Genomic DNA, 22,566 nt, shown 5'->3' on the forward strand with positions numbered 1-22,566 from the left:
GAAGTTTACCTGTAGCCTTGCGTGGCGCTATTGAAAAGAAAGCCCATCCACAGAGAAAGGCTGAAACGGGGGGCCACTGAAGTGTGGCACTGCTGTCTTTGGGTGCCAGGGTCACGGCGGGCGCTCCTTTCTTATGTTTCTGTATCTGTCATGGCTCCTCTAGTGCGAGTATGTGTTACTTTTAAAAACGTAACTCTTGCCCGGCCAGTGTGGCTCAGTGGTTGAGCATCAATTGACCTATGAACCAGGAGGTCATGGTTCGATTCCCAGTCAGGGCACATGCCCAGGTTGGGGGCTCAATCCCCAGTATGGGGTGTGCAGGAGGCAGCCAATCAATGATTCTCTCTCACCATTGATGTTTGTATCTCTCTCTCTCTCCCTTCCTCTTTGAAATCAATAAAAATATATTTAAAAACAACTCTTTATAAGAAAGGGCAACTGTCACTGGATTCTCTCCACAGAAGTGCAAAGGGGACTCTGTGGCCTCCTCCATCCACCTGTGCGTCTCTACGCGCTGGACGGGAGGCCTCTCCTCCGCTCTTCTTTGACTCCCCTTTTCTTCCTTTTTCTACTTAATATTCATAGACACATCTCATTTTCCAGATCCTTTCCTTCCTCCAAACCCTCCATCTGAGATTAATAAGTCATAATCACGGTAAATGATGCTTAGCATAGTAACAATCACAATACAATCACACAAGTGGAGACCTCTGGCCCAGGTTGAGGAAGTGGCTGGTTTACTCTGCATCCTGCATCCCTGGAAGGAAGCAAGCTTTTGTCCTTTTCCACCTGGAGCTGTCAAGCGGGACTGAGTGAAGGCCGCACACGGGAAGGCGTCTTCATTCAGAACATTCAGCTGGGAGTGTGGCGAGGGCCGCGCCGGCAGCTACAGCTTGCATCCGTCCAACCACCGCGCCAGGGTGTCGGAGTACTGGCAGTTCAGGGTCCAAGAGGGCCTGCGGAGAGGACCGCCAGGGAATCAGAGCTCACGTTCTCCAGGGATCCAGCCCCCACGGGCCCCTTTACACCGCGCCCTGGCCCCTGGGGCACTGGAGAGGCTACCTCCTGCTGTGGGCATATTTCTCAAGGCTCTTGTGCATCTCAAGTGTGTCTCTGGCTGCCGCCCCCACACCCTAACATGCTGGTGCTCCCTATGCTCGCATGCTCACCCCCCTAGCCCCCAAACCCTGCAACAAACACACCTCTTTCCATAAAGGAACTGTGAACTGAAAGACTCCTCCCAATCCTGCAAGGTCGGTATTTTTAACTTCTCTGCCTTACCTCACCTTCCAAACTCCTAGCAGCCCCTCCACCTGCCCAGGTCCGCTGCACTGCGCTTCTCTAACCTCTCTCCTGGCGCCCCTGGAAGTGATCCCCCTATTCCCAGCTCCTGCGGAGAGGACAGTCAGGGAGTCAGAGCTCAGGCTCTCCAGGTCCTCCTTTTCCAACCCAGAAGCTGTGGGTGTCCCCAGGCCAGCTGCAGGCCATTAGAAATTCTGTCAGGCAGGCCTCCGTGAGTCCTCCGGGGTCCTTGGTCCCAGAATCGAAGGGGAGGCTCTGGCTCCTGCCCCTCGTGGATATAATAAAGCAGCAGGGAAACACCCAGGCTCTCCCCGGGCCAGGCAGGCATTGCAGAAGAGACTCCTGCGGCACGGGGGGGTCTTGGTCTCCTCCCTTCCTGTCTGCCCCAGCTCGGCAGAGCTGCTGACCTGAGCTTTGGGAACGACATGGCTGCTGATTAGCTCAATAAGAGCTCACGTCCCTGGGAATTCTGAGCAAGCGAGAAAGCCTTGATCAGCCTGACCCGGCATCTCTCTACTTAGCGCGCTATACTGTACAGATGGTTTCAGCTCATTAGTGCTCGCCCCGGAGGGTCAGCCAAGCTTCCAAGTTCATTGGAAAGTCAAGGCGAGGTATGCAAGCTATGTTAAACACTCAGAAGACAGCTCCCATTAGTAAGGGGACTCCCACCTAAAACACAATCAAATCACGGATTTGTGGTGTCGAGACCCCTCCCCGCCACTAGCCATTTGAAAAACATAAAAATATTTTTATATTTTTATACCCAAATAAATTCCAAGAAGGCCGAAATTTAAGAATGAAAACATGACAATTCTATTTTGTAACTGAATTAACAAAAACTCAATGTGAGATTCAGTTTGTGCCAGCCACTGTTTTAATACAGAAGAAAATATGGCTCCATTTCTCTACGGTCTTGGAGCATGGAAAACTTTCTAAAAAGGACATCCCACAAAAACTCAAGCCACACACACAAGGAAAGATGGAGGGATTTGATTCTGCGAAAATATTAAACTCCTGGATGATGAAAATACCATAAGTCAAGTCAAAAAAAAAAAAAGAACAAACTTGAAAAAAAACAAAAAACAGTTCACAAAGATATGATGGACAAAGGTGTCATGACCCTAATTTATGAAGGATATGTGTAAAAGCAATAAAAGGAAAACATTGTTATCCCAATAGAAAAACTGGCTGAGAACATGGACCAGCAGCTCAGAGGAAATGGCTAAGAAAGACTGAGAAGATACCCAATTTATTTTACGTTTTAAAGATGCCAAGCAAAACAGAACGCTATTTTACAGGCCACAACTGCCGAGAACCACACAAGTCGAAATGCTGCAGGCTAATGAGCCGGGGGAACACGGCCCCCTCACACAGTGTAGCTGGAGGCACGCCCTCTCTGGAGCCAATTTAACAATTTGTCTCCAACGTTTCAATGCACCAAGCGGTCCCAGCGGGTCTTCTGCAAGGGATTTCCATAGAACACGCTTGAAAGAACATAAAAATTCCGAGAGCAAGATGCTCAGGTAGACTTGTTGGAAACGGCAGCAGGAACCAAATGGAACCACCTCACTGGCAGACGCGCCCCAAGCAGAGGTCACCGGGCTGGCAGAAGCTGCTAGGCAGTGATGGAGAACCTTTTGAGCTCGGCGCGTCAGCATTTTGAAAAACCCTAACTTAACTCGGGTGCCGTGTCACATATAGACATTTTTTGATATTTGCAACCATACTAAAACAAAGACATATTTTTGATATTTATTTTATATATTTAAATGCCATTTAACAAAGAAAAATCAACCAAAAAAATGAGTTCGCGTGTCACCTCTGACACTCGTGTCATAGGTTCGCCATCACTGTGCTAGGGAGGGGTTCGCCAGGATGGGCAAGCTCTGTCACATGTGAACAAAGCTGGGTGCCGTCAGCGCACGCCCTGGGATGCCGAGTGGATTTGGAAATACCTTTGCGATCGTTTTTATCTGGTTCATGGGACATGGTAACTGGGTGGCCTTCGGGAGGCTGCTGATCCGTTTATTTTTCAGTTTAAAATATGTCTGTGTTATTTTATTTTTATAAATTAACAATAAAGCTGCTTCTGGATGACGGCTTCAAATGCAGCTTTGGTCTTTCAAGAGGCACGAGGGGGCACCTAGGACGTGCCAGGCATAGAGCTAGATGCTGGAGATACGGAGACACGAAGGAGGCAAAAATATCTGGCTGAACTCAGCTCCCAAAGAGACAGCAAACAGCTAAAAACAAAAGCCCTGACCTTTGAGATGGACAAGAGACTGGACAAGATCTTCAGAGCGTAGAGGGCCTGTGGGCTATGGGAAGGAACACCACGCAGGCTCCTACAAGTGCAACACGTCCCCCTGCAGATCCGCCCCCGCTCCACTGCTGCCCCCGCTCAGGAGACCCGGTTAGGCCCCACAGGAGAGCAGCACAGACCCTCCGGCTGCTTTGTACTTGACGAGAGCATGGGTCCTCTCTGCAGACTGTCCCCAGCGCTTTAGAAGCTGGAGCTTGGAAAAGCACAGGGTCGGCATCCATTCTAGCACCGTGGCCAGAACTTCAATCCCTCCTGACAAATGTATAAGAAAAAGCCAGATAACCCAATAGAAAACACCCTAAGGGGATATCCTAAAACGCCAAAGAAGATAAGACAAATTTGCTATTCACCTTTCAAATGGCAAGGGTTTTATAATTGGTGAGAGTGTAGTCAACAGGTATTTCACTCAACTATTAATATTTGTGTAAATTGGTACGGGCTTGCTGGACAGTCACTTCACAACATACATCAAGGATCTTTGAAAGTATTCAAAAACCCTTGTGGGAATACAATAATGCGAAACAAATAATCAGGGATACACAGAGATTTATTACAAGGGTGCTCATCCTGAATAACCCTACACAAGATTTGAGTGGCGGCTGGGGCGGGAGGATGTTCAACTTAAGACAATTTGGCTGATAATGATCTCCTTCCTTCTGTGGCCTTGGGGTCGTAGGATGCAATGGTGTTGTTCTGCTTAACTTGGCGAGGAGGGTCCCACTAGTTTGGGACTGCAGATGTGCAGCCAAAACTAGACTGAGATTAAGATGAAATCTTAATTAAGGTAAAAGTCTTTAATACAGAATAGGTAAAGATGGGCCACTTACCATGCTCCCATTCCTTGCTTTCCTTTTACAATTCTCTTGGCACACTCGATTGTCTTATTTAAATTTGGATTCAGTAAAGCTGTGGAGAAAATGAAGTGCAATGATACCCAACCGCCACATGGCTACATCAGAGCATGTCAGGGAAGGCCCAGGTGCTCACAGCAGAGAGACTTCCGTGTGGTTCCAAGAACACATCTATCCCTAGATTTTTCCCAGACAGCACTGGGTGGCCGGGGGAGGGGAGGCAGGGAGGGATAGCAGCATGTGGTCATCTTTGACTAAATCTATTCACTTCTTCTTGTAATTCTTACCATATCTTCATTAAAAATATATGGGTATAGTGAATATTCTGTGTTAGGCAACATAAGAAGTAGTGGGAAAAGAATGACCCACGTGATAAATCCCTGTCCGTGGTGCCTGCCGTCTGGAAGTGGGTTAAGAGTGTAGTCAATTACAATACAAGGAGTACCTGGAATGGTGAGGGATGCACCTTGAATGGAGGCACCTAAGTTAGACTTGAAGGATCAGAGAAAAGGGTATTTGGGCCAAATGATATCTAAAGGCATAGGCAAGGAAAGCGGGTTGAGGGAGTCACAGAAGGAAAATTGTTCCAGGCAGAAGGAACAGCGTATGAGAGGGCCTCTGAGGAACCAACATGGCTGTCAACCATCCTTCCATTCCCTCCTTGGAATGTGGGAACCAAGACCTCCCTCCTGGGACCACAGCGATGCCCTCCTTCTGGCCTGCACTACAGCCCCCCCTTCCCTAACCGAGTCTGCTTTTCTTTAAAACTTTCCCTGGAGGGAGGGGACCTACCTGAGCAGGACATGTGCTGCCTGTAAAGCAGAACCCCAGGCCCTTGGCTTAAACTCACTTTGCCCCGCATGCCTGCCTATTGCTCCAACCTTACCTCCCATTGCTCTCCTCCGGGACGCCACCACCCAGGACCTGGCAGGGGGCCCTCCCTGGTGGTGGGTGCTCCACCCCCGCCACCCACCGTTGGGACCTCATGCGGTTCCTCCTGGCACTCAGTGCTCAGTAGATGCTCACGGGACGAGTCAATCTTGAGGAACCGCCTCCTCTTGACCACAGGGGCTTGGACCCTCCTAAGCAGGCCCAGCTCACTGTGGGTTGGCCCAATCCTGCCTCCTCCCAGGGGCCACTTCTGCCTGTCACAGTGGCAGCTTCTGTTCCCTCGAAAGAGCGTGCGGTGCCAAGTGTGGGTAATACCAGGCCCAGCCGGAGCCTCTACGCTCACCCGTGAGGCTCAGTGGGCTCTCCTGCCTGCAGCTTCCTCCCTGCCTCTTCTCAACACCAGACACCTCCTCTGCCCATCTGGATGCGGGTGTCCATCGCTCTGCCCCAGGCCTCCCACTGTGCCTGGCTCACAGCCCTCCTTTCTGCCTGTGCCCCAGGGGCCCCACCCGCCAAGCCCTCCTCCTCCCTGCTCCAAACTTGTAAACTCTGGCCTAGGAAGGCAGACCTCTGAACTCAAAGCTGTGCCCCGGAGGGCCCCAGTGAGGATTGGAGGGAGGGGACCTACCCGAGCAGGACACGTGGCAGCGGTTCCTCCCCCGGTCGCACCAGTCGGGGTTGCGAATCTGAAAGAGCCCGTAGCCCGTGTACAACCCATCTATGTCCTCGTAGATAGCCACGGGGTTGAACTTGCTCTCAAAGTAAGCCAGGCACACCCCTAAGGTGGAACAGGGGGGGTGTGTGTGTGGTTCGGAAGAGGGCTGGAGTTCGGGATGCTTGGGTGAGGGGCGGAGAGAGAAGGGGTGAGGAGGAAGGGGGCTGAGAGGGGCCTACTCACAGTTTTCAAGGCTGTAGCCCTCAAAACCACTCAGGCCTCCATCGTGGAGCCTCTTGGCCACCACACAGCGTCCCAAGACAGCAGCGCCACTAGGGACCACCAGGTAGCCAATGAGGGAGAGAACCGCTGACGCCTTCATCTTCCCCAGGCTCCTGCAATTCTGGGCAACAGCGGCCAGGTAAGCGGGCAGAGTCACAGATAGTTTCCACTGAAGTCCCAGGGGCACGGGGGCTCCTCTGAAGGGACAGAAGAGCACTGTGGGGGTGGGGGGTGCGACTCAGTGTGTTCAGAGAAATGGGAGTCCCTCCTGGCTTAACCACGACACGGCTTCCCATCTCAATTCTCCACTGCAAGTTCCTGTAAACTCAGATACCTGCAGCCCCACCCTCTTCTTAACCTCTTGTTTTCTAAGGAAATTGCTCTTTTGAAGGCCTCTCTCTCTCTCTCTCTCTCTCTCTCTCTCTCTCTCTCTCTCTCTCACACACACACACACACACACACACACACACACACACACTTTCTCTTCAGCAAAACCCAGTGGCTTCCTCTTGGTTCGTTCTCACTCATCTCTCTCTCACACTAGTTACAGGTGCTGAAACCCTTTCTTCTCCTTTATTGTGGAGGTGGAACTTGGTCATTAAGTGCATTTTGGAAAACAGAAAAGGAAAGACATGACCAATGCACCAAATACGCTGTGGAGGAGCGCCTAGCATCCAAGTGCTCAGGTGGCCTGGGTCCACATCCCAGCTTTCCACCCGCAGTGGCTGGGGTCTTCGTGATCCCAGGGGCGAGCTAAGGGAGGTACTCGGCCTCTCTGCCTGTTTCCTCACCTGTAATCGAGGTGAAAGTAACCCTCACCTAATTGCACTGATTTAAAGAGAAAAATGAGTTAAATATGCGAAGCACTCAATCTCCCGTGGACACTTGTTTTTCTGAGACCTGGGGCACTGCACGCCCTTAGCTTAATAACTGAATTCCAATGCATCTGAGAGAAGTTCGTTGACATTTCCCAACAGAGCAAGCAATATTTTCGGGCAATGTCTGGCTCCCAGAGTTCAGGCCCTTCTCAGCTGATGAAAGTCACGCTCAGCCCTCTCTCCCTGCCTCTTCCCCAGCAGACAATTCATCCAGAGCCCTGTCCCCAGTTCTTCCAAAACCTACCCACCTCTCACCATCTCCACACCACCCTCGTCCAGATCATCACCATCTCAACTTCTGTCGAGGTTTCCTAATTGTATTCCTCTTTTGCTCCCTTCTCCCCATTCTCCGCACAGCCCTAGAAAGACCTTCCTAAAACCATGTATCCCGTCACATCACTCGCCTCCAATGGACTCCCCTTGTACTTTAAACAAGATCCCAACTCCTCAACCTGGCCAACAAGACCCTTCCTGACCGAGTCCCTGAGAACTTCTCTAGCCAAGTTTCACACCTCTCCCCTCCTTGTTCACGCTCACACCACCATGTTCACCTGGCATGTTTTTCTTTGAACATCCCAATCATGCTGTTTCTTCTGCCTACAACAGTGACGGCGAACCTTTTAAGCTCGGAGTGTCAGCATTTTGAAAAAGCCTAACTTAACTCTGGTGCCGTGTCACAAATAGAAATTTTTTGATATTTGCAACCATAGTAAAACAACGATTTATATTTTTGATATTTATTTTATATATTTAAATGCCATTTAACAAAGAAAAATCAACCCCCAAAAAATGAGTTTGCGTGTCACCTCTGACACGCGTGTCATAGGTTCGCCATCACTGGCCTACAACATGACTCCACCCAACCACCGCATAGCTTGCTCTTTCTGGTCATGGTCTCAACTCAAAGTCACCACCTCAAATAGGACTCCCTGACCACTGCCCATCACAGACAATCGTTCTTATCTCTATATATAAGAGACTAATATGCAAAGTGTCCCCTCAGGAGTTCGATTAGGAGACTGGGAGTTTGCTTGCTCACTATGACGTGTGCTGACCACCAGGGGGTGGCACGGAACGAAGGGAGGCCCCAGCCAGCAGCCAGAAAGCCCCAATTGGTCCTGATTGCCAGCCAGGCCTAGGGACCCTGTATATGCACAAATTTTGTGCACTGGGCCTCTAGTTTTCTTCATAATATAAGTCAATTTCAGAAATTACCTTATTTATTTATTTGTTCCCTTGTCTATCTCCCATTACCAGAGTGTAAGCACCAGAGATGCAGAAACCTGGTCTATTTTGTTCTCCACTTTATCCCCAGAACATAGAACAGATCCTGGTGCATAGTAGGTACTCAATAAATCTCTCTGGAATGAATGAATGAATGAATGAATGAATGAATGAACGAAAACCTACTCTTCCCAACAGAACTGTCATCGGATGAGCAGTAAGTGAATTTGTTGATAAGTGTCACTTGCAACTGGGTATTGTCACACCTGTCCTGGTTCCTGCCCACCATATACCTGCTTACCAGTCTACCAGTCCTTCTGCAGGTCTTGGTGCCCTCTTGAGGGAGGGGAGGAACAGCCCCTGTGGCAGCTTCAGTCTTTGCTACGGAAAGTTGCTCTCCCTTCACTCAGTTCCCTGGATTTTTCAGATGCCACTTCTTAATACCCCTTTGCCTTCACCCAAGAGCTTCTAAACCATATGTCCTTCTCCATTACCTGTTCTTCTAGAATCTTTTCTATGACATCAGTTGCTATTCACCAGAAAATTCTGAAGCAGGGAGGGGTCTGTCACTATAGCATTTGTATTCTTTTTCTATTGCTGCTGTAACAAGTGATCTCAAACATAGCAGATTAAACAACACAAATGTGTTGTTTTGAAGTTCTGTAGGTCTGAAGTCAGACATGAGTTTCATGGGCTAACATCAGGTGTTAGCAGGCTCCTGAGGGCTCTTGAGGAAGATCTGTTCCCTTGGTTATTCGTGCTGTTGGCAGAACAAAATTCCTTGTGGCTGTAGGACTGCAATCCCATTTTCTCGCTGGCTGGCAGCTGAGGACCATCCCAGCTGCGAGGGCCACCCACAGTTCTTGACCGGACCTCCCTTCTTCTAGCTTCAAGTTCAGCAAGAATGGGTCAAATTTCCTCTCCCACTTTGACTCTCTCCTGCCTCTTTTTCCATTGTCTCTCTCTCTCTCTCTCTGACTCACCTTCTGCCTCCTCTCACATTTTTTAAGGGCTCATGTGATTGGATTGGCTCACCCAGACAATCCAGGATAATTTTCCCATCTCAAGATCCTCAACCTTAATCACATCTGCCATGTCAATCACATTCTGAAGTTCTGGGGGTAAGGGCGTGGACATCTGTGGGGAGCATTATTCTGCCTGTCACAGCATTCTCTGGGCCCCCACAGAAATTCCTTCTAGTGTGGAGCAGTGGGAGAAGCCCTTATTTTGCTTCTCAACTCCCAGTGGGGCCATAATCAAAGATGTCCTCTCTTGGAGCCTAGGCAACCTCATTTGTGACATGAGGGCATCGGAGCAGGTTATCTTTAAGATCCAAAAAGGTTAAGAGATGTTGAGATGATTGAGAATTAATGTTGGCCTTTTGAAAACCCAGAAAGTCCTTCTAGCTTGACTCAGTTGTGACTGGTAATTAATTGATTAATTAAAAGTGATAAAGTGGAGGGGGGGAATGCCAGGCCATAAAAACAAACTTAAGCCCATAAATGCACAATTGCTCAACAATCATTAGAGATTACCTTTTCTTAGATATGAGTTACTGGCTGGGGCACAACGTTTTTTATAAAGCAATGAGGCAGCTCTCTACATACTAAGAGGGAAAGATATTTATGAAATATTGTTAAATGAGAAGGAGACTCAAATCAGTAGCTCAGTATGCTATCATTTTGCAAAACAGTAATAATGCATGTTTGCTTGTTACATACATAAAAAAGTAGGCAAGAAATGTACGGCAACGCTTGACCATTATTTTAAAACAAGTAAATAAATTAAACAATTAAGCAAAATATTTTAATTACTTTTATTTTTAACATATATACTTTTATTGATTTCAGAGAGGAAGGGAGAGGGAGAGAGAAGATAGAAACATCAATGATGAGAAGGAATCATTGATTGGCTGCCTCCTGCATGCCCCCCACTGGGGATGGAGCCTGCAACCCGGGCATGTGCCCTTGACCAGAATCGAACCTGGGACCCTTCAGTCCACAGGCTGACAGCTCTACCCACTGAGCTAAACCGGCTAGGGCTTAAGCAAAATATTTTAAAAGGTTTTAATGGTAGAGCAGAAAGTAGACTTTGAATCATTGCTCTTATCTTGGAAGTTTTGTGCGCGCGCGTGCACACACACACACACGCATGCACACACACACGCATGCACTTCTGACTCCGAGATGGGGAGCCAGCCCTGAACACCTGAGTCTCATTTGCCTTCAGCTGCCCTCAGCTTGCCCCAGCCCTTCCCCTAGCTCTTCCCCAACAGATGGATCTCCATCTGCTCTGCAGACACGACCAGATAACACAATCTATAATTACCTTTGTATCTGTGTCCATATCTGCATCTATATCCATACAGTGTCTGGGGTGGAAAAAACGCCTGAAGATCAGACAAGATGCTGGCCAGCCAATCCTGACACTCAGAAACACCTGAGGTAGAAGTTCCCTTTGACATGAGCTAGTTCACCTGCATTCAAAGTTGTTTCTGGCCTTGGAGCCCCTGATGAAAGGCAAACTCATGCAGAAGCCCTTGCTGCTAGCTCCCCTTCCTTCCTTCCTCCCTTCCTTCCTTCCTTCCTTCCTTCCTTCCTTCCTTCCTTCCTTCCCTCCCTCCCTCCCTTGTGAGTGGACCATAGGGGTCATATCGGGACTTGAGGATGATGTGGCCAGTTCATCAAGTTATTCACACCTGAGCAAGACAGAAACAGGATCAGGACAAGAACTCAGGGCTTCTGACACCCAGAGAAAGAGGGCTGAGCACACATTTTTGGTGGTCCAGTCAAAGCCCCCCCTCCTTCTAAAAGAACCCTCATAGTATTTTGGGCAGAGACCCAGGGATTGCAAAGAAGGTGGGACCTGCGTCTGGCCTATGGATGGGTGTGTGACCCAGTTCTGGCCAGTAAGATGTATGGGGAAGTGCACTGGGAGAGGGGGTCCTGGGGATGAATTTCCCTGGGTCAGAGACCACCCGCTTCCCCTCTGAGCTCAGCTGCACGAGCGTGATGTTTGGAGTTGCTGCTGTCATTTTTTGACATGAAGGGACCTAGAGAATGGCATTGATGTCAACCCAGAGCCCCGCACCGCCGATCCCTGAGTCAGTGTCACAGCTGCCCACCTGCAGACCTCTTATGCAAGAAGCGCAAGGCTCGGTGTCCTGGCCCCGCTTCAGCCACGTATTGTGCTGAAAACACCTCCCACTGGTCCTAGGGATGTGTGTAAATCCACCACACGCTTATCTTCAAGTGCAAGCATGTTTAGCTGTGCTGTTGCTTGTCTAGTTTAAAAATATTCCGCTTCCTCTGAAATGGCATCAGGGAGAAAGCGCCCCGCTTTTGTGAAGCCATTGGGGGCTGGCTGAGGAGAGGGGGCTCCCCGCCTTGAGACAGGCAGGGGCGGGCGGTGCTCTTTTATGGACACTCTTCTTGTTACCGGGGTCCAGACAAAGGCTCCCCGGGCCACCCACAGGACACCGAGAGGGAAGGAGAAAGACGTCAGGCTGTGCTGAGCGGGGAACAGGCAGGGGACCCATCACGACCCGCAAGGCCAGGCGTGGAGGGAGGGAGGGAGGCGCAGCATCGTCCCAGTGTGAGGGTGGGGTGCGGGGCTTGCGAGCCCAAATCACAAAGGGGATGAGAGAAAACAGCAGGTGAGGTGACGCGCTGTCCCCATTTGCCTGGGACTAGGGGGCTTTAAGGGATGCGGGACTTTTATTGTTAAAATTGAGAAAGTTTGGGTTGTAGAGACTCTAAACATAAATACTTGAATACATGAGTTCCACAGGAGATGGAGTCACACCTGCTCAACCCCCTCACACACCCCTCCCCGCAGAGGGACAGAAGCAGCTGAGCCAGCCTGGCCTGGGGTCTGGCGGGTTCAGGACGAAGTGTCTTCAGTCACTCCATGGGGTCTGCAGAACAGAAGGCAATAAAGGGATGGATGGATGGGTGGATGGATGGATGGGTGGATGGATGGATGGATGGATGGATGGATGGATGGATGGATGGGTGGATGGATGGATGGATGGATGGATGGATGGATGGATGGGTGGATGGATGGGTGGATGGGTGGATGGGTGGATGGGTGGATGGATGGATGGATGGGTGGATGGGTGGATGGGTGGATGAATGGGTAGATGGATGGATGGATGGATGGATGGATGGATGGATGGATGGGTGGGTGGATGGATGGATGGGTGGATGGGTGGGTAGATGGATCGATGATTCCAATAGCGTAACTACTTATATGACAGTTCTGTTTCTGACACAGCTACTAGTATTTTCCATTGACTAACATAAATTCCATTGTTTGACAAACGCTGGTGAATCCACCACCTTTCCCTTCTGGGCCTGAGGGGTAAAAGCAACCCATCTGAGGCCAGAAATCAAAAATATCACATTGCACACGATTTCCTACTCGTACCTTTCTGCCTTGAAGAGAGTTGCTTTCCATTGGAAGAGTTGTGAGCACAGAAAAGACAAGTTACCATCTAGAAGCCTGTGCCCAGTGCCAGTGAAGAGGGGCCATGGAAAGTGGCATGGAGGTGGCACTGACCTCTCCTGAGACCAGGCTCTGGGGCATTGCATCTATGGGTCATCTCATTTCATGCTCCTCAGACCCCTGAGAGTGGGTACTCTTATCACCCCTATCCCAGGGGGGTGGCGCTAATGCTCACGGGATCTAGGTGGCCAGCCACGGTCACACACAGAGGAAGTGGTGGTTCTCACGTCAGTCTAACTGCAGAGGCCACCCTCTGAAGCCCACACTCTACTGGTTTCGGTCCAGGGACAGAGGCCTGGCTGGGTCCTGACGCTGTGGCTGACCAGCTGTGTGACCAAGGACAGCATCCTTCTCCGCCTTCAGAATGGGCACAGGTAGTGCTGACCTCCTCGGGCGGTGTGGGAAGTTCCAGTCCATGGTTGCCCTCTGTGAATGACAAGGGAGACAGGTGTCCAGGAGCACAGTGTGGAGGATGCCTGAGCGGCCAGGTGTGATGAGAAGGAGCAAGCAAGTGGAGGCTGAGAGCCGGGGTTCACCCTGGCTGCCCATCAGAATCACCTGGGGAATCACCCCCCAACCAGGGAGCCTGAACATGTGAGAGGGGACCCAGGCTTCCGTATTTCTGCAGCGGCCAGGTGACTCCATAGACGGTGCAATCAGGGTTGAAAGCCATTGGCCCCTTGCTTTTATTTATTTATTTGTTGGTCGGTTGGTAAATTTTTAAATTGAATTTATTGAGAGAACATTGATTAATAACATCATACAAATTTCAGAAGTGTAACATAATTCAATATCTGTGTCCCCTATTGTATGCTCACCACTGAAAGTCTACCCCATTCACTCTCCCCACAACCCCTTCCCCTCTGGTAACCACCATTCTGTTATCTGTCTCTATGACTGGTTTTCGTTGTGCTTGGTTAGTTCCTTTTGTCTTGTTGTTTTATATTCCACATGTGAGTGAAATCCTATGGTATTTGTGCTTTTCCGTCTGACTTGCTTCACTTAACATGATAGTGTCATGGATGGGTCTTGAGGGTGGTAGCCCCTTGGAGGAACATCGGGGTCCCTGGGGGCTTGTTAGAAATGCAGGCTTTCAGGCCCCACCCAGACCTGCCAAATGCAATTCTGTATTTGAAGATGATCCCTGAGTGATGCGTGTGTGTGTGTGTGTGTGTGTGTGTGTGTGTGTGTGTGTGCACTAACATGCAAGCACCCCTGGGCTGGCCCGAGGGTCCTGCAGGTGAGAAAAGAGGCCACACACCAGGCAGGCTTTGAACCTGATTAAAATCTAAAGTGCGAGCTGCTGGCGGGGGAAGTGAGGGCTGGCTGTTTACACCAATAATCTCATCTCCTGGCAAACGCAAAGGGCAAGGGTGGCGAGGCTGTGTGTGTTTAAACTTCAATGAGTCTGCGATGGTGGCCACTCAGGAAGTCAGGGATTCTGCCAGCAGCCCAATGTTTGCTCATCCGCCGCTATATCAGCCCGTGGACTAGCATTATCCGGTGTCAACAGCGCCCAGGCTGGGAATTAGCAGGAAAATAGCAGCCCGCGCGAGGCCTCGGATCATTACAGGGAAACAATTCCCAGATGAGCAGCTCTCCACCCCTGGCAAACGGGCTGTGGAGAGCGGGTGGGGGCTGGGTCCCCAGAGGGGCGTGAGCTTGCCCTCTGTGTCAGAGCTTGGGGCAACCTCTGCTGTGGACTTTCTTAGGAGAAAAAAGGGCTCTATAGCTTCTAGAACAGTGGTTCTCAACCTTGGCTGCACATTAGAATCACCTGGAAATCTTTTTAAAATCCTGATTTCTGGGATTTTACAGAATGGGCATAAATAGTGCTGGGACTGGGGGGCTTTAAGGGATGCAGGACTCAACTCAAATGAGATACTCCCCCAGCGGCCTTTGGAGTCCTACGTGGACCTCCCCTGCTGGGCAATTTGCCCCTTTCCCGCATCCATTTCCCATCACCTGATTCCTTTATTCCTTTCCCCAACCTCTTCCCTCCCCCATTCCCCCTTCCTACAAAAATATTTGGTTCTCCTGATCCCATCCCCTAGCGGGAGCCCCAGACCACAAGCATCTACCCAGCCAATGGCTTCTTCTCAATCCTTAGATTCGCGGCAGGGGCAGCGTTCACTCCACTCTTCCTCTCTTCCTGTGAGAACAGCAGTAGCCCACCCCAGCCATGGGGCTTCCCACAGCTTGGTTGACACCTCTGTTTGGCACCCCCCCTTCACCCTCCCCCTCTTCCCCGGGAGATACTGTGATTGTTTGTGAGCTTCTGGGACCCAGACTGTGGCTCAGCCCTCTTTGTGGCCCCTGGTGGAAGCTCAAGGGCTGCGTGGTGAATAGAGGGATGGATAATCACTAAACAGAGGGGACGGCATTTGATGTCATATCCAAACCGCTGTGCTGGACACTTTGGGGCGCTCACAGGCGCCATCAGCCATTTCTCCTGTTCCCAGCCCCCCGCTTGAGCAACATGAAGCCTTGCTGTGCTGAAGAGAGATCCTGGAGAAATAAGACGCGTTCATGAACTTCCCTTAAAAATACACGACAGCCTCAAGAAGAACAGAGCGCAGCAGTACCGGTCTCTCCCGCTGTGGGCAAGTACCGTTAGATCGGACTTAACTGCTCTTACGGATAAATAACAAGAACGTGGGCAACGTGAAAATGAGAAAAACAGTCAGGAAGCCCCAAGGGAAAGAGCACAGCGAGAAATTCTTGTTGGAAAAGGCAGACATGGGGGTGGGGAGGTGGGGGAGGGAGGGAGGGCGGAAATCACAGTCATTTTCAGTTCCCCATTCTCCTCCAAAAGAAAAAATGCACGTAGCAATTGAAACAAGTAGGAATGGGTTGAACTAACAGCCTTGACAGCTAGAACTAGAGTAGAAATAAGGAGGGGGAGTGGGAGAAAGTAAAGAAACCATTTGAGTCCCAAAGGATGAAATAAAATGTATTTTATTCAGAAGAAGAACACAGAAGATATTTTCCAAGCAGTTGGGAGGATCCTGAGTTTGGCAGATGGGAAGGTGGGATTTTTCAGGCTGTGCCCAGCCATCTGAAGAGCCTGCTCTCCTGACACAAGCAATCCGGTCTGCTGGTAGATTCTCAGCTGCCCTGGACGCCGGCCCCCCCCCTCCCCCCGACCCTCTGGGGGCTGTTCTCATCCCAGCCCCTTCACCACCCGCTGCGGGGAAAGTGTCTAAATCAGCGCCTGCAGGCCGAAGCCCAGCGTCTTGCTGTGCTTTCCCAATGCTCGCTTCGCTCTCCTCCATGCTGAATCGCGGGGCGAGGAAGGGGAGGTTTTGGGGGTCACGAACGCCCCGGGGAAGCTTGCCAACATACAGATTCTGGGTCACGGGCCTGGAGTAGGACCCGAAAGCCTGCCTTCTTTCTCCAGCTCCCAGTCCTACAACCTATTTCGGGTTCCTATGTCCTCACTGGGGTTTGGCCTGGGGCAGGGAGCGAGGCACAGAGCAGATTACAGATGGCTACATATGCTTTGACGTGCCTCCCTTAAAAGATAAGTCGCGTTCCCTGCTCCGGCAGGTGGGCGGGCTCTATGCCTGCTGTCAACCAGCTATCACAGCGGGTAACAGTGTGACCTTCTACCGGCTGCCGGGCCCAGGCCCAATCTAAACTTTGTCTGTCCACCACGCCGGCTTCATCTGTCCAGGGGGTTTTAAGGGCGGGTCTCTTTGTATTTTATTCTAACAGGGGACTCAGGGTGGATGGGCTTCTTACATGATGGCCCCAGGCCCAGGTGCCCGCCTTTTGAAACATTGTTTTTGAAAGCCCTGCTTGGTCCTCTCCACGTCCCGTACCTGGTTCCACGGCCTCTGTGACGTCATCCTTCCCGCTGACCTCTGTGTGTGTTCGTCTGTGTGAGTTTCTCCAGCTCGCGCCCAGGGATGTGCCTGCAAAGGTTTAGCATCCCTTCCCCAGCAGCGGGGCGCGGCTTGTTAGCAGAATGACCCCCAAATGGATGGTTCTCGCCGTAGGTTCGGTGTCAGGGCAGCTGCTTTGCAGGGTTTTCATAAATTAAATATCTCCGGCGCCGCCAAAATTAATCTAGAGGCCGATCAGATGGAGGGTTCGTAAAAATAAAAGTGCTGGGAGTGCAACTGCGTGGATGGAAAGCCTCTCCATTCTGAGGAAACTAATTGCTCCCCAAGGGCTGACGGCAAATAATGAGCAATGAAGGAGGCCGGGATTGTGTACAAAGACCGGGCCCCTGTGGCTTTGATGCATTTATCATGAAATGCCTTACAGAACCTCAACCCAGTGGGGGCCCATTGCCACTGCGATCATAGCTCGAGATGTGTTTAAGATTCTGCCTTGGGTTGGGTTTCAAAAATCAAATCCTTGAGAGGGGGGAGAGGAGGGAAAGGGGGCGGGGGGAGAGAGGCCATAAAAGCTTTGGAAAAGTAGAGAACTGACTATTGGAATCTACTCTTACCAAGTCTTTGAAACATGTATTCCAAATCCCCCCTCTTTTTCCCTCCTACGACTTTTGACTAGAAAGCCACGGGGAGATCCGCTTTTGTGACTGTAAATACAGGCTTCCAACCTAGAACCCAATGACACCCATGATTCTTGGGGTACGTAGGTAAAATCTTAGAGTAAAAGCTTCCGTTCTACCCAGGACTCATGATCGCAGAGATCTCTCCATCCCACCTGTCCTCCACCTGGCCACCACCTCAGCCCTCTGGAGCTTTCATTAAGCACAGGAAGTGTTTTTAGTAAAGAAGTTGAGGGCAGAGGGAGAAGGAAGGCAGGTGGAGGTGCTCATCACCCGAGCAGCTCTGGGACCTCTCCAGGTAGCTCTGGGCAGACAAAAGTGTTCACAGGACCGCCCTAACTGGTTTGGCTCAGTGGATAGAACGTCGGCCTGTGGACTGAAGGGTCCCAGGTTCGATTCCGGTCAAGGGCATGTACCTTGGTTGCGAGCTCGGTCCCCAATAGAGGGTGTGCAGGAGGCAGCTGATCGATGTTTCTCTCTCATTGATGTTTCTAACTCTCTATCCCTCTCCCTTCCTCTCTGTAAAAAATCAATAAAATATATTTTTAAAAAAAGTATTCACAGGACCTGAGAGTAATGTCTCCGTACATTCATGAAGATCCTCAGCTCACCGCTTGGGACCCTATTCTACTCTTAGGAGGTGGAGCTCCGCTCTACAAATCACAAAGCTCCCAGCATCCAGGCATTAAGAGGAGAGGAAGCCTTGAGCAGGTGCAGGATCCCGATGCCCTTTTAGAAGGATGTGACGTCAGGACTCCTGGCCTCCGGTTCAGAGGACGCTTCCCTACGCTACCCACTGGGTAGCCAAGAAAATCCGAGACACAGCCTCCTCATTCGCAGACTTACCAGGAAGTGGGACCCCTCAGCTGGATCAAGGATAAGAAACAAGATCGGAGCGGAAAGGGTAGGATTTGAGGAGGGATTCTTTGGGGGAGACTGTGCAGGGGCCTTGGGGGAGGGGGTGTTGGATGGGGTGCTGCCTCCATTGCTTCAGGTCTGGAGTGAGTGGGCTTCGATGGGCGCGTGCAGGCGGCATCTTTGGGTTCTCTGAGGTTGGCTGTCAGACTGTCTGGTACCCAAGTCTGAGTAGGACCCACGTTGTCCGTGTTTCTGCTCAGAGGCTGGAGAAAGTTTGCAAATGTTTAAAGGGACTCTCTGGGGCAAAAACTAAAGTTGCATTCCGATGATATGAGTTATACTTATTCAACATACCAACTTCAACTGCAGTTCCGACCTGCATTATGATTCGCAGCGTGGGATGTTACCGCACATTGAAGGAGAACAGCGCTACAGGTTCAAACCTCCGTGGCCTTCGGAGTCAGGGACTTCGCAAACCATGGTCACACGTGTAACATTCCCACTGTCCTGCGCTCCCTTCGCTCATGCATTGAGTGAATACATACCCAGGGCTGCCTCTGACAATGTTCAAGGCCCGGGGAGACAGCCGTGAACAAGCCGGAAAGAGGTCCTGCCCACATGGACTCACGTTCTCGCGAGGGGAGAAATGAACGTGATGTGTTGGGTCTCAGGGCGCACAGCGGCCTCCTGGCCTCCTCCTCAGGGCAGCTCACTTCCAGGTTTTGCATATTGGCCTTGACTTTTTTTAAATATATTTTTGTTGATCTCAGAGAGGAAGGGAGAGGGAGAGAGAGAGAGAAACATCAGTGATGAGAGAGAATCGTGGATCGGCTGCCTCCTGCACGCCCCACCCTGGGGATCGAGCCTGCAACCCAGGCATGTGCCATCACCAGGAATCGAACCGTGACCTCCTGATTCATAGGTCCATGCTCCACCGCTGAGCCACGCCGGCTGGGCTTGCATAGTGGCCTTTAAATGAGGTTTTGTTTGAACCACGATCTCAAAGCCAAAAACCCCATGATCCTCAAGTGGGCAAAACGTTGACCCACTTTCTCAAGACACCCCAGGCTCTGTCTTGGGGCAAATGGGGCATCTCAGGTGTGCGTGTTCTTTCCACATGGGTCCTAATGACACGGATACAACAGGCCCCCTTCCTCGATTCTGGCAGAAGTGGACTTCCCATCATTTTCGGTGAAAGCTGTGCTTCGTGACCAATCCAGTCCCAACTAGTCATCAGGATGCATGCCGCCAGTGGGGCCTCATGTCTTTCTGATTCAGTTTAGATCTCTCCAAAACGCCTCGATTAAATTTGGCTCTTCCCAAAACGTCAGTGGCTTTGATTCAGGAAGTGTGAATGCTCGGCGAGCTTGCCAAGTATGAGACACTTCTCTCTGTCACACTTTCCCCGGTGACTCAGGCCTGTGTCTAACACAAACAGGTACATTTTTAGCCTCGTGGCTGGGAGACAACGCTTGTCAGCCTTCACTGCCCGTTCCCCTCTGGCTTGCAGGTTCACGGTGCCGTGTAGGTGGAGGCCTGCGCACACCTGCAGGGACCTGGCCAAGCCCGTCCCAAGCTTACTCCGCAGCGATGCTCAGCTCCAAGGACTCGGGGACTCAGGGACATTGTGGCTGCATCTTCCAGAAGGTTCCGTCCGTAAAGCACTTTGCAGTTTTCGCGTCTCTGCAGCCCCCTCTGCCTTCTGAGCTCGGGCCCGAGCACACGGCAGAGATGCGCTGGGATTCCCTGATGCGAGGCATTTGCCATCGGCTGACAGATCAGACACAGTGACAGTCCCCTCTGGGAAGTGGCACGAAAAGCTGACAGCTGCATTTTCTGACGGATGACAGGGAGGGGCTGTGAGCGGACCAGGTACACCTGTCCCTTAATGGCTTGGCACTTGGAACAGCGGCACCCCTCCCCCGACAGTGGCCACGGAGATGAAGAACAGGGTTGGGAGGGAACAGTGACCCGACGGTGGAGAGATTCGGTGAGACCTGCGTGTGCACAGGGGGATGCGTGGATGTATCTATGGCGCCTCCTCGGTTCCCTGCTCCCTCTCAGCCTGCAGCCACCACCTCCCGCAGGGACAGAACAAGAGCATCAAAACCTTGGCTGGGCTTTTAAGGGTCAGAAATCTACCTGAGGCGTAGGGAACTGAAGGACTCCGGCATGAAGTTTACAGGTAATCTAGAAACTTCGAAGACCTGTGCCAGGTCAGAGCCAGATTCCCAGCTCCGGAGGAGATGTTCCCAGGACAGAGCAGGGAAGTCACAAGGGACATGGACCCTGGGGTTCCCCCCCACCGCCCCCCCGCAAAAGGCCCTGCTCCTCGACCCGCCTGCAGGGAGCTTGCAGGGGTGAAGAGCATGGCAGAAACCTCAGGCAGGCCTGGGAGCCCCGGATAAAATCTAATACTTGGGACATCGTTTACACTAAAACACAACAACAGCGCACTCATTACTGACCAGAAGTTCAAAGTGAACTAGGTGCCTTGGATTTGGATTTGCTAAATCTGGCAGCTCTACGTGCATCCTGGGGAAACACCAAAAGGTCCCCTCGCCGGAGCATGACAGGAAGACCAAGGTGAGGAAGGCGGCAGGGCCACGTCTGCTCTGCCTGCATCCGAGGGACGAGCCTCTGGTGGAAGTTTCATACGTCGGATGAGGAGGACACGGCTGCCATCTGCAGGGAGCTTTCTCCTCAGCACAAGTGTGGACTCCGGGTGTCACCAGACCAGGTTTGTAGATGATAGAAAGATAGATAGATGATAGATAGACGATAGATATAGATAATAGATAGATAGATAGATAGATAGATAGATAGATAACACACACACACACACACACACACACACACACCAATAAAAGCACTTGCTATGGAGCAGGGACCAGCCTGGCCGGTATGGCTCAGTGATTGAGCATTGACTATGAACCAGGAGGTTGTGGTTCGATTCCTGGTCAGGGCACATGCCCGGGTTGCAGGCTCGATCCCCAGTGTGGGGTGTACAGGAGGCAACTGATCAATGATTCTCTCTCATCCTTGATGTTTCTATCTCTCTCTCCCTCACCCTTCCTCTCTAAATCAATAAAAATATATTTTAACAAAAGAAAGAAAGAAAAAGAAAATACCAGAAGTTGCTTGTCCATTCACCTGACCAAGGACATCTGATCTGTCTGTAATGTTGAGCTGCTATGAGTAAAGGTCTCATGAATATTCATGCACAGGCTTTTTTGTGGACCTTGCTGAACATTGCTTTTGGTTAAATACCTAGGAGTTGAGCTACAGGACAGATCGACCTGAGTTCAAGACAGATAGACATGTAACTTTTTACGTAACTGCCGAACAGCTAGCCACGTGGCCACGGCATTTTTTAAAAATATATTTTATTGATTTTTTACAGAGAGGAAGGGAGAGGGATAGAGAATCAGAAACATCGATGAGAGAGAAACATCGATCAACTGCCTCCTGCACACCCCCCACTGGGGATGTGCCCGCAACCAAGGTAAATGCCCTTGACTGGAATTGAATCCAGGACCCTTCAGTCCGCAGGCCGACGCTCTATCCACTGAGCCAAACCAGTTAGGGCTGGCCACGGCATTTTAAGCTCCCTCCCCCAGCATGTGTGAGTGTGGAGTTCCCGGGAGGAGCCTCAAAGAGGCCGCTGTCCTCACCTGGACCCCGAGGGCCCGGGGTCACCCGTGGAGCTCCAGCCTGGGAAGCCGGGCCGGGCTTCTGGAGCAGGATCAGGCCAGGAGGTTGGGGCGGAGGGATTCTGGAGCAGGAGGCCACCACGCTCACCTTGTGACATGAGGGTGGCGTGGGCCAGGACTGTGGAGATGGCGAGCCCCACACAGAAGGTGCCTGGGGGTCTCCTGCCATCCTCCGTGTCAGCACTGGCCCACCAGGAGTGCAGGGGGCCATCAGGATATATAAACGGGGTTTAGTAGATGCGTCTTAGGTACTCGGGATGGGGCACCAAACAAGTAATGGACCCGGAAGAGAACCAGCAGTGCCTCGCTCACATAATCCCCACATATTCTGAGAAGCCAGGAGGCAGGGCCCCTCTGATCTAGAGTGTAAGGAATTTGCAGGGATGATGGGGCCGTCCCTCCCAGATGCAAAAGACATTGGTGTCTGTGGAAGGCTCTCCCAACAGAGTCTTAGGTCCCCAGGTCATGACCTCTGGAAAATAGACAAGGAATTTGAGTGACCGATCTAGAAGCATCTCTGCGTTTCTTCCGATTTTGCTGTCTTCCCAACGTGTAGTCTCT

General features: G+C 51.1%; 1 protein-coding gene across 1 annotated transcript; it reads right to left on the reverse strand.

The window, feature by feature from the left end:
- Positions 1 to 886: 886 nt before the first annotated feature.
- Positions 887 to 6,404, reverse strand: LYZL4 (lysozyme like 4; the record flags this gene model as incomplete). Its single annotated transcript, XM_081106228.1, has 4 exons — positions 887 to 956; positions 4,453 to 4,531; positions 5,996 to 6,145; positions 6,266 to 6,404. The coding sequence occupies 4 exons, from the start codon at positions 6,402 to 6,404 to the stop codon at positions 887 to 889; spliced, it is 438 nt and encodes a 145-aa protein (XP_080962354.1).
- Between the last annotated feature and the right edge of the window lie 16,162 nt (positions 6,405 to 22,566).

Source organism: Myotis nattereri (assembly GCF_964212035.1).
Source record: "Myotis nattereri genome assembly, chromosome: 14".
NCBI classification, from domain to species: domain Eukaryota; kingdom Metazoa; phylum Chordata; class Mammalia; order Chiroptera; family Vespertilionidae; genus Myotis; species Myotis nattereri.